Here is a 19,034-nt window from a genome sequence, read left to right as displayed (position 1 = left end):
ATGTATCTTGGAAATTCAAATTAAAGTTGCATTTGAAATGTCCAGTGTTTTAATAAAGAGGTAATTATTGTAGCTGTTTGTAAACGAATGCAACTATGTTCGCAAATCCTCTTGGTAAGTTATTACTAATATGCTTTCCTGCAAAATTAGCTTTCGTTTGTATATATGCAAATACACATAACAGAGATGTTTATTCAAAGCTCTGAGGGGAAAAAATGTGGCAGCTATTATAAGAGCTTGTTTGTTTATGGAGTCAGTTTTCACGTCATTTAATTTATACAGGACCTAAAAAACTCGTTTCCGCCAACCGATTTACTGGTTAAAGTAATACATGAATTTAAAAGCACTTATTTGTTCCGTTAGAAATTTTTAACGTTCTGTGAGAGGGGTCTTCTCCAAACAACAGAGCGATCGGCCCTCACTCATCAAATGCAACACGTCACTCGTCGTACGCGGGCCACGTTTCTCAGTTACTGCGAGATTCATTCTGCGCAGTGTGGCAGTCGTTAGTCACGGAGTGATAACCGGGGTCTGTTTATGCCACGTGCAATTCTCAGAGGCAGTCATCTCGGCAGGGGCCCGGACAGAGAACTTTTGCCTAGGCAAAATAGCTCGCAGAAAGATGCAAATGGAATCCACCCCCCCGGCCAGGAACCACGCGGCTCGGATTTCACACGCCAACCTGACGTCCGAGCGGCCCCTGCAGCGCATCGCGGAGCTGCGCACGAACCGATGACTTCAAAAATAAACCGCATATGTGCCATTAGTACAACATTGGTCTGACGTAAGACGAATGGAACGTCGTCGTGGGCGCATTTGGTTCTGGTCGAATGTTTTTCAGAAGCCTCGTGAAGTTGTAAATGGATGATGCGCCGCAGATTGTTGATCGCATATCAGTCGGTCTGCTTCTCGGGTTGACGTTACAAAATGTCAGGATCTTAGATTTGTTCAGTAATAATGGAGGTCAGGACGGCTTTATTTTGAGTGATTGGAATTTGGGTTTAATTCACCCGACTCGCGCGTTTACGATGTGAGTAATGGAAAAAACGCTAAAGCTATAGTGTGTTTTCATAGTGCTGTAAACACTTAAATCCCCCCCCCCCCCCCCCCCCCCCCCCCCATTTAAACAATGTTACCTAAACCTAGGTAACCTTAACCTAATAGTTAAATGATGCGTTTGTGTACAGCATGTGTGTAGTACATGTGATTAGGTGTGTTTGAGCGTGCATTTACATGTGTATGTGTATGTGTATGTGTGTGTGTGAGAGAGACAGAGAGCGAGAGAGACGGAGAGAGTCTGTGCTTGTGTGGGTCAATGTATTTACATCTGTTAGCGTGTGTACACTTTGTGGGTGAGTGTGGCTCAGGTTTCGGAAGGAAATAGAAAGCGGCGTGGTCACGATGACATAATAGAACTAATGCTAGTATAAGGATCAGGGATACTGACAGAAACGGGTTCTGCTGGGATTCAATGTGGTCTCCTGACACCAGCTGCAGCTGAACAGGTCTCCTTGCCAGGCGGTGAAATCACTTGCTCCATGTGACTTAAAAAGGACCAACAGACTGATGTAATCCATCACACCAGGCGCTGTACCCTAGACCATACAAACAAATTTTGTCAGCACCGGGAACATTCTGTGATGCTAAAATTGTCATCTTTTCCCAGACTTAAACAGAGAAGGCCATATAAACTCCGATGTGACCACAAGAAGCATTTGCACTTGTTTGCTTGGGCGGATTTTTTTTCTTGTCAGGACAGAACTAAAACCCCAGCCAATCATACTACAAAATCGAATATGGGGCACAGTTTTCAGCACGGTATTAAACTGTTTGTAGCATGCACGCTCAGAAAAGGCGGAGAGAGGAAAATCCGCTCACTGTTTAATTTCTCAGAGTCCTTCGTGGCTTGACAGTTTGCTATTCCCGTCGTCTCTGAAAGAAACGAGCAATAAATTCGCCGCAACGCGAGGCTCGGTAATTCACGCTGATTAGAAAGAACTGATTTTTAATTGCGGCCCTCGTTATTGCTGAAAGCGCGACTGGCGCCTTTACTCTGTTGTTCTGGACTAAACACAGAAAGGTCCCTTTCTGACGAAGCGTAACTGCTGAAAAAGAAAAAACAATGAAATCTCGACGTGCTTAACCAGCCCAAGCAAATCGTCACTCACAACGAGAACTGGCGCCCCTTGGGATCAGAGATTAATGTGTATATCTCAAGGCTGGAATTAGCCTCAGGGAAATGACTGCTTTTATATGCTGGTGGTGAGTGTGCTCTGGGAATACGTATATGTCCTTTGATATGCACAAAATACCTACAACATGTGATGATAGGGAACCAGGAATTGTTCCATGAACTAGTAAAACCCTGGGGACGCGTTTGGTTAGCGGAATCCATCATCTATTTATTTGCCTTGAAAATACTGTTTATTTGACAGGCTCTTAACGTATGCAGCTAAATGCTTTCCCTCAAGTTTATTTTCAGATAAATTCAAACACCAGGCTTTGGATAAATATACACTATGTGTTAAATGATAACTGTGGGTTAAACAACCAATTGTTTTTAGAGAATTGCCCAAGGTGCCCCTCCTTTACATAGTTCAATATTATTACATGTATTTATGCATTACATGTTTTATCCAAAGTGACTTACAAGTGAGGCAGAGTACAACACATGCAAAAAACAACAATAAGGAGTCAACAGTATTAGAAGTGCTGGGACCAGGTTTCAATGGATGGCCTGACAAGGTACAAGCTAGGTAGAGATAAGTTTATAGGAAGTTTTATAGGAAACAGTTTTGAGACATGAGCATTTTCTTTAGGTGGTAGTGTTTCAGGTGAGAGTGGAAGAGCTGTGTCCTTAGATGTTTCTTGAAGACAGAGAAGGACTCGGCAGAACGGGTGAAATGAGAAAGTTCATTCCACCATCAGGGGACAACGGCGGAAAAAGTTCTGGATAGTTAGTTTGTGCCGTGATATGACGGGACCACCAGAAGCCATTCGGTAGCAAAGCGTAGCGTAGCTTACAATATTCATTGTAAGACCTAAAATGACACATACAGATTTGTATAGAATGCGGAATGGTTACTGATGATTCCCTGCAGCAGATTCAGAAAGCAATCGCAGGACCATATCTGCTCCTGCTCCATGACTGACATCTAGTGGAGACTAGAGGAGGCACTCTGGTGATATGGAGAATGAAATTTTGGACATGGGCCTACATGTAGCACCCCCTCGCAGCATTTAAGCACCCCAAGAGGCTTGTCTTTACACTGACTGTGCACCATAACACACAAAGTCTGTGTGGCTTTCTCTGAGATGTGCATTGCTCCCCCACAGCAGCAGGAAGGTAAAAACCAGAGAGATTCTGGGAAATGATGTCCATAGGATGCGTTGCTGTTAATAGCGCCATGCAGGATGGAGTGATGCCAATCTAACAACTCGACTTCACCTACCTGACCGCCCTGACACAAGCAATGCAAGCAGCTTTGCATGCTGCAGGGCGGATGACCACGCCCACAGTATCATGGGTTAGGGCAACATTGTTGTATGGTAGTAAAGAACCAAAAAATTAGTGGCTTGTTTCCCACGTAGGGCACTGCTGTACCGTTGGGCTACATTCTTAACCTAAACTGCTTCAGTGAATATATCTCTGCATAAAGCTGTCACTATCAGTGATAACATGTAAAAATGGCAAGCTCTGTGAGCTGCTCTGGATAAGAACATTTGCTAGGGAGCTGCAACATGATGTTCAGGAATTACATGGCAAGTAATTACTCTTTTATTGTCATTTACAAACAGGTGACATGTTTAGAGTAACAGGGAACTATCTACTGATAGTCTAGATATCTATCTATCGGTCTCTCTGAAATATGAAAACTAAGGTAGCTGTGCTATATTTGTAGGTGGTTAACTGATGACAGTTAAAATATGGCTACCCTTCCTTTTTGATGCCATCATACTATGACTTACACTACTATGAGTCTACATTCTGCTTTTTTGTTTGTTAGATGTTAATTGAATAAACATAGCTTTGAATTATGATGTGAAATTCAGCAGAAGATGTCTGACTATGCTGACATTAAGGAGTGTGTTCTTTATGACATTTATAAGGCCAGGCTATTACCCAGAGTGTCATTTAACAAACCTCCCTTATTTCCTGTGGATTTAGAAAAGTGGTTATTTCTGGCAATTGTGTTGAATAATAAGATTTAAAAAATAACATGACTGTCAATCTGACACTCTTCTCACCAGCATTGCAGATGTAAAACAAGGAAATGAATCTGCTGGATTGCAATTGACATTTGCCTGCTGTTGATTCTTTGTATTTATTCATTTATTTTGCCTGTTGAGTCCTTTTAAATTTATATTTATATTTATATTTATGTATTCAATATTTTCTTCTGCTTTTATCGTTAAAGCCAGTTGATTAAATATTATAGCTTCATTTTTCTATTTTGCCATCTTAACAACTGATCCTTGTTCAGAGTCAAAATGGGCAAAATTATTTTAGAATTTAAGTAAAGGTATGAGATTACTTAACGACACGTAGTGTATGTAATAAAGATATAAGTGTTCTGGTAACTAGATGAATCATCTAGCCACGCTTGTCTGATGAGAAGCTTGCGTCTTCCCTTAGGCAGTTAATGTCCCCATTAACTCGGGTGCTATCTCAGGAATGTAGCGTTAGAAAAGGTTTCAGTTTGTTTTTGGTATAATGGAAATGAAAAACATGAAACATTGCCAGTTGACTTTTGCAGGAACAATAATGGATGGGGTGTTTCTCTTATGTTTGCGCGTGATGCGCGTAAGTCACACCTAGGAACCCAAAAGATGTACTAAAGGGATGGAACTCACGCATAATTAAAAGAGTCCCATTAACACAGTAGTATATTTAAAGTATGACTACTTGCCAACTAATTTCAATGTAAGCAACACGTTTATTTATCAGCATGGTAACATGCTTTTTTTAGTGGCGATTTTTTTTTTTATTACAACTGATTCTTTGCGAAGCTTCAGTAGGCTGTTTTATGGTCATTTATGTTTACTAATTTATGAAAACATTAAAAGGTATTTTATATAAAAAATAAAATAAAACCAGTCGTTACATAGCTGAGTTTAAATTGGTTATTGAGAAGCACGTTAGAGGTTAAACCTACCTCTCAAACGCGTCACTGTTTAATGTATCAGTTCAGCGTTTCACCTGTCAGCGAGAGACAGCGACCTGAGTGAATCCAAATGGTTGTAGTAGGGGAGCTCAGACTAAAATATTTGGGTTGTCGGTTGTGAATAAGGTTAGCGTTTTGATATTAGTCATACCAATATTGTATGTGCGCATCGTTTATAATGTACGTTTGTGAAGACAAATCTGTACTCTTCTCCAAAGACGTTCGACTACCGCGTAGGGCGGATGATAAAACAAACACCCCTATCCTCGTAATGGTGCGCTCCGCAGTTACAGTCCTGCTACTACTGGCGTTGCCATCATTTCTTCCCGTTCAGTGAGTAGGCTCATGCTATCACCTGCTGTCCGCCTTTTTATCACTGCCGCTAAAAATGAAATCATGATGCGTTACGGCCGCGGCGCGCTGTTGATAAGGATACGAGTCCTGGAATCACAAAGAGCTCGAGAGGTATGAAATTCGGAGCTGTTGTTCGTGTCAGACTTCAGGGACGCCGGTGATGAAACAGTAAACCCGAGGAACCTGTCGTCGTATGACAACGACAGGAGAAATACACGCAAATTACGCCGGTTGGAAGCCAGCGAGATGCGAGATATGATCTCGACACGAATGAAGGAAAAGTGATGCTTTTTTATGTTCGCAGAAAAGCTGAATTACATCAATGACTTCATTTGCCCTGTCGGGTTCTACCTGATAGCATCAGGATTTCCATTACAGAATTGAAATCCATTGCCAGCCTTCAGCAACTACTTGAAAGGGAGGACTGCCTTGGGTCTGTTCATTTCTGGTATATTCCGAGCTTCCTATATTAAAAGCACAAACTGGGCATTACACTTGATTTCAACGTCTTTTCTTGAATAATAAAGAAAATCAGCCACAGCCACTTATAACTGTTGTAGATTTTTCACACTGATGTGAAAGTAGACTTTGCTGTGTCTGTCCATTCAACAAAGTGTCTTTTCAGCAGGAACTTGGCAGTCGTACTAATTTGATGCTGTCATTATTCTCTTTGCATCTACTGAGGATATTTAATTTGTTTGGCTGCTGTTGGAATAAAAATGCAATAAAACTTTTGGCTTTTGGTCTTGCATTGAAGCTGAAGGAAGGAATAACCTACTAGTAGGGAAAATAAAGAAGGCATAATCACTTACACTTTGAAGAATTGTCATCAGTGGTTAAAATATGGGAATGTATCTTAAAAGACTACTCATATAGAAAGGACGCATGCTCCTCATGCTCCGCATTGATTCTGCCATAGTGGACTTGCTTTGAATGACATCCAGAGGGAAGTAGCAGACCAAACAGGCCACGTACTACCAGGATGAAGGAGGCATGCAGAATATGTGGCGGCGAGCTACAGGGGAGTCAGCGGCGCTGGATCTTCCACCCAGCCGCCAAGCTGGACCTGCAGGCGCTGCTGTCTTACGCGCTGGGCCGCGAGGTGGCCCGTGACGGCCGTGGAGAGTTTGCCTGCGGCAAGTGTGCCTTCGTGCTCAGCCGCATGTACCGCTGTGACGCAGTGATCGCCCGCGTGGAGGCGCTGTCACTCGAGCGCCTGCGGAGGCTGCTCACCGAGAAGGAGCGGCTGAGGCAGCATGTGGGCGGGCTGTACCGCCGTAACAACGGTGACGAGGAGCCAGGGGTGGGGTCAGGGACTGTGGACCTCTCCAGCCTACCGAATGCCAAGTACAGTGCCCTCCTCCAGGAGGACCTGGCCTACTCTATGTATGAGTCCTGGGCAGAGCACGACTACATGACCTCGGAGTGCCCGCATGTGGACGTCAGGGTCCCCTACCCCCGGCGGTGCAGGCAGTGCGGGGTCCTGAGGGTGGCGGACTCGGACTTTGAGGCAGCATGTGGGGTGCCCCGCAAGGTCGCCCGCAGCGCCTCCTGCGGCCCATCCACCAGGCACTCGGCCAGCATCCCCGGCAGCAGGTGTAGCGAGGACCCCGTCTCCACAGCGAAAGGGCTGGGCGCTCCACGAAGTCCGGAGAGTGGTGCTCCACGGGGGGTGAGTCCTGAGTCATCGGTGGAGTCCATGGACATGTTGGGTGGGGGAGGGGAGGTGAACAGAGGTGCAAGGGGTGACCGGCGGTCAGACATCCTGTCGGAGGAACGCATGGGAGAGCTGGAGCTGGCCCTCAGCCTGGTTAGAGGCTGCACCTGCAAGCCCCTCCATAGGCCACCCCACAGCCGCCTCCCCATCCTGCTCAAACCAATGTTGCCCAAGTCCACTGTCAAGACCCCCCCTGGTAGCCCATACTACAGGGGGCGCTGTGAGTCCCCCTTCCGGGTGCCAGAGTTGGTGGTGCCCAGCTTGGAGGTGGCAGACCTGGAGGAGCTGTGGCAGGAAGCCCATGTGGAGTATCTGTCCTTACCCTTACAGCAGGTATCCCAGACCCCCAGCTTTCTAGCACAGGATTGTCAACACTCACTCCCTGGTCCCCTCTGCCAAAAAAAAAAATTAAAAATAAAAAACGGGACGAAAGGAAAAGAGGAGGAGCTGAGGGAAGAGAGGCCAGAGGAGCTGTTTTCGGGGAAACAAAGGGGGTTTCTTAGTTTTGATGTTCTCCATTCTGACAGGAAATTTCTCACAGTTATGGATTTAATTTGAAGGAAGGCATTCGAATAGCTGTAGACATGTTTTGCATTCATTTTGATTTACAATATAGCTGGAATGCTGTTATTATTACTAATATATTATAATTTATATTAATGATAAATTTGGGCCAAAATAGCATTATTTTAAGGAATGCATTAACTGGGACCATTATTGTAGCATATTCACTGTTTGAAGTGTCTTTGTCCCTATGCAGATATATATGCAGGTATATTTTTAACACTGAATGGTGTGCTCAGTCTGTCTTAGTGAGGTCTTTTTGTTTCTGTCACAATCATAGAGGTGCACGTGGTTGTTTACAATCTGCTCCTCTGATTGCATTGTAGGGCGGCCCCCTCTCATAGTCATCCTGGTAACAGTAGCAATGCCATGGCAACAGTTGCCTCAGTGAGGCCCGCGTAGCACTGCGGATCCCGCTGGGTAGTTAGCGGGTTTCCCTCAAAGCCGGTGTTGTCGTGGATAAATAAATCCCCGGTGCTATGATACAGAGTCACTTTGGTTTGTACCACAGTTCAAAGCACCAAGAGAGCTGAACTGATTTTATCAATATGTAAAAAAGGGCATTCTGTTTTCGCTTTGTGTTAGCATACCATGTTAATGTTTGCCAAGGTGCAGGCTACCCATAACTCATGGTTTGTTCATGTCTCCAAGTACAACTACTGTCTGCTCCTGTGGCCAAGGATGTGAGATAAATTTCACAATCATCCCAGATATCACTGATCTCAGGAAAAGACACCATTACAACCAGCCAACCTGAAATAAGATTAAAGCCTCAGCCTCTGACAATGGATCAAACCAATAGACTTCATTATGAAATTTCGTTGCCAATAATACAGCAACAATACAGCAATAATACAGTTGTTCAGGTGTGTGGCTCTCCATGCCCTTCACCTGTCTGAACCGGTGAGCCAGAGACCAGATTTTCCTGTCCACCAAAACCAGTTTCGCCCTCACAGTGAGTGCTGACACTTTGACTCAGCATCGAAGCCCTTTGTGTCCCAGAGTCATCTGAGAATTGCTGGGCCCCCTCACCCGCAAGCCCTGAAGAGAACTCGAAACGAATCTGACTGTGTCTCCGTCCTGAGGATGCACCATGTCCACTGAAGTAGGTTAATGCAAAGAGAAGGCTGTCTCTGTGTTTCTGCTGGCCTATTTTCAGAAGGAGTTAGAGGGCATCGCTGCATGGTGCAGCGCAAGAGTGGCCTCTGTTTGAGTGCCATTATGCATGCATTTGTGGCCAGAGAGGGCTCAGTCTCAAGGATGCTAAGGACACGGCTCAGCAGGCCTCATAACGCAGAAGCTGCCGCTTTGCATTCTAGCTCTGGCACTGCTGTTGTACCATTGAGAAAGCTACCTAAGCCAACACTACATCAGTCAATATCCAGCTACATAAATGCATGACATGTAAAATATGTGTTGTGACTCATAAGGGCGACTGCTAAGTAGCTATGTGGAAATGAATATCTCTCAAAGGAGTGCATATGCTTTAATTACATTTTATAGAACATTTAGTCATTAAGCAGATGCTGTTATCCAGAGCAGTGTATACAGAAATCACAGAACACAGCTCTTGGCCACAGCCAGATGAATCTCTGAGTTTTTGCTGTTCAGTCTGCGGTAGGCAGGTGACACCCAGCTGTTATGTGTAACAGGTTATTTTTCTCTCAGCCACATGAAAGTGCCAATGGTCTTACACATGTCTGCTGGCACGAAACTGGCTTAGTTGTGAGTCTTAATGTGAATGATGAGCTCTCTTTCAAGACAGAGGACTTCCTCAGTGGCTGTGAGCTCTTCTTTGGCTCACTGCTTTCCTGCTAGTGGACATGTTCAGAAGGGCGAGAAGGAATATTTTGTGCAATTCCAATTTCAAAAACACGACGAGCAGGCTCAGAAGCCGTCGCAATGCCATGTACGGGTGGCCTTGGAAGTGCGGTCATGGAGACCTTCCCACCTTCAGGAATGGAGCGTTGTGGGTGTGTTGGCATCCCTGTGTCATCCAGGAAGTGACAGTTTTGACCTTATGTTTGTGTGTGTGTCGTGTGGGAGGCTGTGTCCCGGCAGTAGCTGGCATCGTATCCTTCAAGCTACCTGATCCTCGGACCCCAACAGAGGCGGTCAATAAACCCTCATAGAGTGCCAACCCCATTCAATCCTTTTCTCTGCAGCAGCCAATCACACAGCAAACCAGCTGTTCATTTTCAACTGGTTTGACAAACCAAGCCATTTGAAATACAGCTTTGTATAACATTATAATGACCTGGATTTTTTTGCAGATGTTAGAATCTAGATCAGAGCAGTAACACTAGTCCATCCTGTACTGTCTGCTGCATGACCAGATATAGATTATTATATGTGCTGTATATGTGTTTCTGCAGAGTGAGTGCATATCTAAGCACCAGAACATTACAGTGTGTGGCTGTGTGTGTGTGTGTGTGTGCGCGTGCATGAGGGAGAATTGTCTTGTGTCTTGCATTGAGTGTGTGTGTGTGTGTGTGTGTGTGTGTGTGTGTGTGTGTGCGCGCATGAGGGAGAATTGTCTTGTGTCTTGCATTGAGTGTGTGTGCAAGAGCGTGTGTGTTTATGTGTATGTGTGACAGTGCATTTGCATTTAGAAGTACTGTATTGTGAGTCTCACAGCAGACCCAGAGAACATGTCTTTTGACAGCAGCAGTAGTGTGCCTTTACGTGGCAGCCACATTACATAGCCTTGCACAAGGAACACCTACAGTGTGTAGGTGATGCAGCTGCACCCTCTCATGTTGCAGAACCTGATTGAGGAACAGCAGACACAGCTTAACCAGTACGAGTGCGCAGCGGGCCAGTGCGTCAGCGAGCTGCAGAAGGCCCAGCTCCAGGTGCAGTCCCTGCAGGCCAAGATCCAGGAGAGCGAGACTAACAACCAGGTACAGGTCCTATCGAGACTGGGTCATCCAAGCTGTGGAGCTATGGAGTCTAAAGGGATGAGGAAACTTTAGCTCAGATCATAACATGTCCTTAAACAAAGGGTGAATTTAAGTGGGTTTGAGTGAAAATGCAAAACTGCTCTTCATTTTTGACGAGGCCTAATGCACAGTGTTATTTGTTTGGTAGTTGGTGAAATTACTGAAAAATGTTGAGTAAGGAAAAGAGTAACACCAGCTTAAATGTGTTATTCACTGTTTTGGGCAAACTGTAATGCAACGGAATTCTAGATTCTTGGCCTCCCAGGATCTTGAAAGATTCTGGATGCAAAAATTCAGTAACAGCAAAAATTCACATTTGTTGCACTGTGTGACACAAAAAGTGCTTAGTCAGGTAGATGTCAGTGACTCGTACAGGAAGTAAATCCACTCCCTGTTCTGTTGGGTGACTGTCCAATCAGAGGCTGCAGGAGAAGCTGTGCGAGATGGAGTCGGACCTGCGCTCCATCCGGATGGCAGCCCAAAGGCAGGAGCGCACCATCCAGGGCCTGAGTGAGACAGTCAGCACCAAGGACAGTGAGGTGAGGCCGCGCCCCCTCCACAAACCACACCCTCTGCAACTTTGACTGCCTGAAAGACGCATGGTGTCAACTGCCAAATCTTATCTATATAACAGATGTCTTAAAGTAGGAACCCTCCTATCCCTTCAGAACATTATTAATGTCACTTTTATATTGATAATATGTGGATTAAAATGGGCTATGGTCTCCTTTAAGCAGCTTGATATGAAGATATCAGTGTAAAAACAAACGCCATGAAGCACTGTGTGAATACACTGATGCAGGCTGTTGATCTAGCTGTGTTTTCTTGTCCCAGGCGGAGGAGCTGTACCGTGTCATAGAGGGGCAGAATGACACATTGTGTAAGCTGAGAGAGATGGCCCACCGCAACCAGCTTCAGCAGGTAAGATCTCACACCATTAAGGAGAGCAGTCACACAGATTCGCGCACAGAACAGAATCTGCAGCCACCTTTCCCCTGGCCCATACCCTGTACTCAGCTGAGTCTGTGTTCCTGCAGGTGGCTGAGGAAGGGCAGGAGCCAACCCGCACCCCTGCCCTGCAGTCAGAGCTCCTAGCACTGCAAAACTCCCTCTTCTCCACCCAGCTGGAGCTGGAAAGCAGCCAGAGGGCCCACCACCGGAGCGAGAGGCAGGCTGCCAACATTGCCCGTGCCCGAGACCGCCTCCAGGGCGACCTGCAGGAGGTGCTGCAGCAGCGTGAGGTCACAGAGCAGCACAACCAGGTCAGCGATATCCCGCTTTCAGTGACAGGCCTCTCTCTAGGAGATGGACACTGTAGACATGGCTCATTGTGTGTACATAAGTGAATGACTCAGTGAGTGAGTGATAGACTCAGCCTGTGAGTGAATGAGTGAATGACTCAGCGAGTGAGTTAGAGATTCAGTTAGTGAGTGAGTAACTTAGTGACTGAGTTATAGACTCAGTGAGTGAGTGAGTGACCTGTGAGTGAGTGAGAGATTTGGTGACTGAATGAGAAACTCATACTTATTGACTGAGTGAGAAACCCAGTGAGTGAATTTATGAATGAATGAAGATTGAGTTACAGACTCACTGCTTGAGTACATGAGTGACTCACTTAGTGAGTGAGTGGGTGATAGACTCACTGACTGAGTTAGAGACTCAGTGAGAGAGTGAGTGACTCACTGAGTGAGTGAATGAGTGAGTAAGTGAGTGACAGACACAGTGTGTGGCTTAGAGACTGGATGACTCATGTCCCTGTGAGTTAGAAAGTGAGTTAGAGAGTGGGTGACTCATGTCCCTTTGAGTTAGAAAGTGAGTTAGAGAGTGGGTGACTCATGTCCCTGTGAGTTAGAAAGTGAGTTAGAGACTGGATGACTCATGTCCCTGTGAGTTAGAAAGTGAGTTAGAGACTGGATGACTCATGTCCTTGTGAGTTAGAAAGTGAGTTAGAGACTGGATGACTCATGTCCCTGTGAGTTAGAAAGTGAGTTAGAGACAGGGTGACTCATGTCCCTGTGAGTTAGAAAGTGAGTTAGAGACTGGATGACTCATGTCCCTGTGAGTTAGAAAGTGAGTTAGAGAGTGGGTGACTCATGTCCCTGTGAGTTAGAAAGTGAGTTAGAGAGTGGGTGACTCATGTCCCTGTGAGTTAGAAAGTGAGTTAGAGACTGGGTGACTCATGTGTCTGTCCTTGCAGGAGCTGCGCCGTGCTCTGCAGCAGGCTCGCTGTGAGCTGCAGCTGAAGGAGGGGCAGCTGAAGGACAAGGAGGCGGAGAGACAGATGGAAATGGAGGAGCGTGACGACGGGATTAGGCAGCTGAGATTGTCCCTGCAGGACAAAGAAAGACTGCTGCAGGTCCGAGACCTTCAACCTTACCCACGCACATACACTCGTAAATATATATATATATATATATATGCATACTCACATATACACACATACATGCGCTCAACCCACAACGCACATACACACACATACTCACACACCTACACACTACATAAGAGTAGCTTTGCGGTTTTGCTCTCTCTCTCAGACCCCATATTCAATATATAAACTAACCTGTCTCTGCCTGACAGACAGTGCTGTTCATGACTGCAGGCAGTGTAAGATAGGCCATGCCATTCGTCTGATTTGGATTCTAACAGTAACACTGTGATGTCACATAGTACTATTGAGCTTGGAGAAGTATGCCTGTGTAATACATGTGCAGAGGCATGTGTCAATGTGACATGGTGACAGAACGGTGCTCTATTTATGACAGGTGACATGGGCCTTTGCCCACAGTGGGAAAAACCTGATCCCAGAGCAGCAAAACGAGAAACACGCAGACAGAAGAAAACAGCGGGGATGAAACAGGAGAAACACACTGTGACGAACTAGCAACAGGACAGGGAAAAGCAGGGAAGATATAGGGCAGGGCTGAGGAGGGGATGGGAAGCAGGTGTGCAGGCAATCAGGCGGGCGGAGACCGGGCGGGGAGCAGGGCAGGACTATAACACAAGGAAAACAAAAGCACATGGACAAGGAAAACAAAAACACAACAGCTAAGGAGGCGGAGCACTGACATACAGCTACCACCATTCTGACAGTGTGGTGGATAGGCTCAAGGAAAGAGCGGGACCAGGGTGCTCAGTAGATTACATTACATCATTACATTATTGTCATTTAGGAGATGCTCTTATCTAGAACAACGTACATAGGTTATAGTGTTATCCATTTATACAGCTGGATATTTACTGAGGCAATTCAGGTTAAATACATTGTGCAAGGGTACAACAGTGGTGCATCATCTGGGAAATGATCCATCAACCTTTGGGTTACAAGCCCTGGCCCTTACCACCATACTTCACTGGCCTCTGCCTATCTCCTGTGCCCTCAGGAATACTCAGAGCTCCTGGACCAATCACAGGACCCCAGCAGGCCTCGAGACGCCCTAGTGAACAAGCTGAGGGAGCGCATCAAGGACCGGGATAGAGCTCTAGAGGTAGGGTTACACAGCCCCCCGCTGCAAGGGAGGAGTTAGCATCAGCCCCCAGCTGCTCTTCCCCACAGGAGGAAATTGCAGTTGAAGTGAATTATCAGAAATTGCAGTTGACTTACCACAGCCGTATGGAGAATGAGTGATGGTTTGTTTGATAATTATGCATTTTTACATGGGATATTTGGATGTAGCGGGTAGTCAATTTTAGGGTTATTACCCAGCAGCCCCTGGGAGTGGCCATTCTTGTGACAGGAGTGTCCCCTCTGCCTGCAGCGCTCCATCGATGAAAAGTTTCGTTGCCTGGAAGAGAAGGAGACCGAGGTGCGGAGGCTGCAGCTGGCCCTCAGGGAGAAGGAGAGAGACCTGGAGAGACTGCGTTGCATCCTGTCCAACAACGAAGAAACCATCACTGTAAGGGCTCACAAACTTACACGCACATGCACACATACACATATACATACACACACTCTCACACTCACACTCACATACTCACTCAAAAATACACATCCAATCACACAAATACCCTCACGCCCATACTGTACACACATGCACACTTACACATCAGCATATGCAAATGTACATCCGCCTCCGTGCTCAGAGCCTGGAGGGGTTGCTGCGGGGGAAGGAGCTGGGGCTGGAGCAGGTGTCAGAGGCCTGCAGGAACCTGCAGTGGCAGAAGCAGGAGATGGAGGAGCGTCAGGGCCGCAGCCTGAGGGAGAGGGAGGCCATCATCAGCCAGCTGCAGGCCTCCCTTCAGACCCGCACCAAGGAGGCAGAGGTACTGCAATACCACCAGCAGCCTCATGGGGTGCTGCTTTCACACTGACATTCACATGTGGAGGATATATCCTGTAATATCAGGGTTCTGAGATTTAACCTGTAGCCTTAAATCTGTAGAGCTTTTCTATCATTTTAACACTTAATTCTTACATCTTTCGAAATCTTTCGGTTAAATTAACCTAAAAGGAATCAAATTTCTGTTGTATCTTTGATTTGTTGAAACATGACCGCTTTGCTGATGCTGTGTCTTTGTGTTTCTGTGCATGCTCATGCTTGTGTGTGTATGTGTGAATGTGTCTGCCCACGTGTGTTTGTGTGTGTGTGTGTGTGTGTGTAACAGGACCTGGAGGCACTGCTGAGTAAGGGCTCGATGGCCAGTAGTGAGGTGGTAGAGGAACTCCGGCTGAGCCTGCAGCTGAAGGAGCGTCTGTTCCAGGAGATTCTGGCTGACCGAAACCAGCAGGCCCAGGAACACCATGCTGAGGTCCAGGAGCTGCTCAACACCATCAGCACCAGAGACCAATACATCAAGGTACAGTGATTACTGATCTGTGGTCAGCAATGTGACAGTGCCAGTCCTGTACCCTAGATGTTCTATATATGGACCAGATAGTCAGCTCCCTGTGTTTCACAGTAACAATTCTATTTGTGCCACTGTTGAAGCTCTCAGTGTCCTAATTTGCTGGCCCATTATGAACATTCTTTAAAGACTATAGTCTAAATCCAAATATCCATAGTGAGCATAGGAATGCAGATAGCACTAGAAGCCTCCTGCTACCAACTGCAACCTCCTAGATCACATATGTCAATATCAAGGCTGCCGGGCCAGACACGGCCCTCCACGACTTTTAATCAGACCCGCCAATAAATTCTGACAATCAATTTAATGTGGCCCGTGCTCTGGTGTTTAAATGTACATCCGTGACATTACAACATTGAAACGCAGGAGGCGCTGCCGCGCTCCGCTCTCATGCTTTTATCAGAGAATTGGCCTACAATACAAACAACACAAATGCTATCTGCCTTTCCAAAGGTAGCTAGCATAAACAATGGCCAAAAAAAGAAAAGTGGACAATGAATATTGACAATTTCAAGAAAGACGGTAAACAGAATATTTATTTTGTGAATTCAAACAAAAGCCAATGTGTCTCGTATGTCAAGAGGCAGTTTTCAAAGAGCATAACCTTCGGAGGCACTTCAAAATGAAGCATGAGCATTATGGACATGGAACAGCGGCTGGAAAAAGTCAAAGAATTAAAACGCAAGCTTCAACAACAGCAAAACATGTTTACTCGCATCAACAGTCAGAGTGAGGGAGCTGTGAAGGCAAGCTTTATAATAGAGGAAGAAATAGCAAGAGCATGCAAGCCGTTCACGGGGGGAGAGTTTATCAAAAATTGCATTGAAAAGGTATGTGATGTTGTATGCCCCAACAAGGGGCAGGCATTTGCAAATGTCAGCCTCTCCCAAAATACTGTGGCTAGTCGGGTGGTTGAGCTGGCCTCCAACTTACAAATCCAGCTGAAAACTAAAGCCAAGGAATTTGTTGCATATTCGTTGGCTGCCGATGAGAGTACAGACAGGGCGGACACTGCCCAGCTTTCCATATTCATCCGGGGGGTGAATGCTCTGTGCACTGAGGAACTTCTGGATTTAAAAGCGATTCACGTGACAGCTACCGGAAAGGACATTTTCAGTGTGGTGCATCAACGAAACGGAATTGCAATGGAACTGTGCATGCATGCAATATTTTTTTAGTTAATACAGTTACTAGCCTACTTATATATCTTCAATAAAAAATAATCATTGTAATAAATGTCTGGCCCCTGATTTTATTCACAACCCTCAGCATGTTTAAATTTGACACTCCTGTCCTAGACAGACAGAAGAATAATGCAGGAGTTGAATATCTGGCAATAATGTAAAATATCTGTGTCCCACTGTGCCAGGACTCAGCAGGCCGGCTCAGTCAGCTGATCAGTGAGCGGACCAGTGAGCTGCAGGAGTTGCGCAGGCAGCTGATCGCCCGGGAGAGGGAGGCGAGAGAGCTGAGCCGGGAGAGGGAGCCATGTCTTGAGGTGGAGCGCCTACAGAATCAGCTGCGGGAGAAAGAGAGCTTCATCCAGGTCTGTGTGTGTATGTGTGTCTCCATGTGTGTGTGTGTGTGTGTGTGTGTGTGTATGTGGGGGTAGGTAGGTGTGTTCAATCATGAGTGTGTCATTTAGTTGACACCCTCCCACAAGATGAATTATAATACATTTAATACACATCCTAATACAATTAAAAACACAAACCAGAACAAAGAGGAACTGAGCAGACACTGCTCAGGGACAAGAAATACTGTGATGGGTCAGTTACCGCCACCTAGTCATAAACTGGAAACACTGTCTTAGTGTCTTAGTGCCTTAGGGGAGCTTTTCACCCAGTTTGTCCATGAGTGAGTAAGGTGCACTGCTGTTTCTAGGGATGCTTTGTCATTGTCAAAAATTGTCAACACAGCCAGAAAATTGCATGTGAAGCCAGAAATGAAAATATTTTTATACAGTTAAAGACAGACAGACAGAGACAGACAAACAAGCTTTAGAGCAATTTCTCCAGGTGCAGTAAGCAGAGTGACCTCTGACTCTCTGCCTGTCATGCGTGTGCCTCTCCTCAATTCACAGCTGTGATTTTGTGTCCCACAGGAGCTAATGAAGAGCCAGGAGGAGCCCATGGTCATCTCCACGCCTGGTGAGGCCACCACAGAAGGTGAGTCGGGAACCACCAAGGTCCTGGGTCTGATTGGCTGAGGTATGGGATGACCTGGTATCTCTGTGGCAGCTCCTCATACGCATGTGCCGTCAGCAGGGTTTTGTGAAGGTGGCGCGGGGCCACAGGAGGAGGAGAGGGAGGCGGAACGCGAGGAGCTGCAGCTGGTCCTAAGGAAGGAGAAGGAGGCCCAGGTCAGCTGCAACAGGGAAAGAGACTTTTTTTAAACAGGCATCCATCCAGCTTTTCTCATGTCCCTCTCTTCCTCCACCTGCAGCTGGAGATCTCCACACTGCACTCTGCCCTGGCCAAAGAGAGGGAGGTGGTGTGTGCCCTGGAGGCCGACGTTGAGGCGCTCAGCGGGAGCGTGCACGCTAAGGAAGACCTCATCAAGGTTTGCGCCAGACTGTTAAAGTTTAGGAGAATGATCTGTGATTAACAGGCCACAACTGGAGCAGCTCATTTCATGCAGGCCCAGGTCTGCTGTATCAGAGTTTAGGGTTCTAGGGTCTCAACCTTAAGGTCCTAGGCTTAAATCTAGCTATATCTATACTGAAACTTGTAAATATGCCTTCAAATGCCCCGAAGAGCATTTTAATACATGTCTGTTTGTGTAAATTAATTGTATGTTAAGTGCAAGTGAAACATGAGGACATCCGCTAAACAAGACGTTAATGTAATCTGCGTGAGCCACAATTTTTATTTCTGTCTATGTGTGTACAGGACCTACAGAGGCGTCTGGTCAAGCCCTCCAACTTGCCATTGGTGGAGCAGTTGACCAAGGAGCTGCAGGAGCTCAGAGACAACACCAAGAATGATCACCAGGTAAATCCAGACCCACGTAGGCATTCAAAGACAGCCTGTCACTGTCAGTGGAGGACCCTGCGCCTGAGATCTCCACACTCAGCTGAGAGGAGACACAGACAGCCCTTGAGATTGGCAGTTTGTAGGTCTAATTACTCATGCCACCTGTTAATTCAATTTTACTCTCACTTCCTGGGCCACAGTGCACCTTGCCCACTTGCTCACTTTCTTACATGCACTTTACATATCATGGCATCATAACACACACATCATATACACATTAATCACTTGTTTTTCTGTTTGCACAATTTTATATAAAAATGTGGATGTTTTTTCTGTCAGAAAAAAATCCACTTTTCTACATAACTTTCCCTGTTCATGGTGGATCTCTAGAACATATCCCAGTGAACAGCGAGGATCTCCTGTAGACGTATTTCTCCATCTGGCATGCCCCACTTTGAAATAGCCTTTTTCTGAT

The 19,034-nt window shown here is 46.0% G+C and overlaps 1 protein-coding gene across 4 annotated transcripts in view; it reads left to right on the top strand.

The window, feature by feature from the left end:
- Positions 1-19,034, top strand: part of LOC118795950 (myomegalin-like) — a 59,104-nt gene that overhangs the window by 11,776 nt on the left and 28,294 nt on the right. For all 4 annotated transcript variants that reach the window (XM_036554771.1, XM_036554770.1, XM_036554769.1 and 1 more), the window contains exons 7-20: positions 10,566-10,703; positions 11,162-11,281; positions 11,577-11,663; positions 11,780-12,004; positions 12,940-13,098; positions 14,123-14,227; positions 14,498-14,635; positions 14,823-15,002; positions 15,345-15,536; positions 16,954-17,130; positions 17,689-17,752; positions 17,852-17,946; positions 18,030-18,146; positions 18,476-18,577. In XM_036554771.1, coding sequence (XP_036410664.1) covers positions 10,566-10,703; positions 11,162-11,281; positions 11,577-11,663; positions 11,780-12,004; positions 12,940-13,098; positions 14,123-14,227; positions 14,498-14,635; positions 14,823-15,002; positions 15,345-15,536; positions 16,954-17,130; positions 17,689-17,752; positions 17,852-17,946; positions 18,030-18,146; positions 18,476-18,577 — 1,899 coding nt within the window. The remainder of the gene's footprint in view (positions 1-10,565; positions 10,704-11,161; positions 11,282-11,576; positions 11,664-11,779; positions 12,005-12,939; positions 13,099-14,122; positions 14,228-14,497; positions 14,636-14,822; positions 15,003-15,344; positions 15,537-16,953; positions 17,131-17,688; positions 17,753-17,851; positions 17,947-18,029; positions 18,147-18,475; positions 18,578-19,034) is intronic.

The sequence above is a fragment of the Megalops cyprinoides genome, chromosome 20 (genome assembly GCF_013368585.1).
Source record: "Megalops cyprinoides isolate fMegCyp1 chromosome 20, fMegCyp1.pri, whole genome shotgun sequence".
Lineage (NCBI taxonomy): Eukaryota > Metazoa > Chordata > Actinopteri > Elopiformes > Megalopidae > Megalops > Megalops cyprinoides.
Note: the sequence above shows the minus strand (reverse complement) of the source record. Positions and strands in the feature narration are given on the sequence as shown.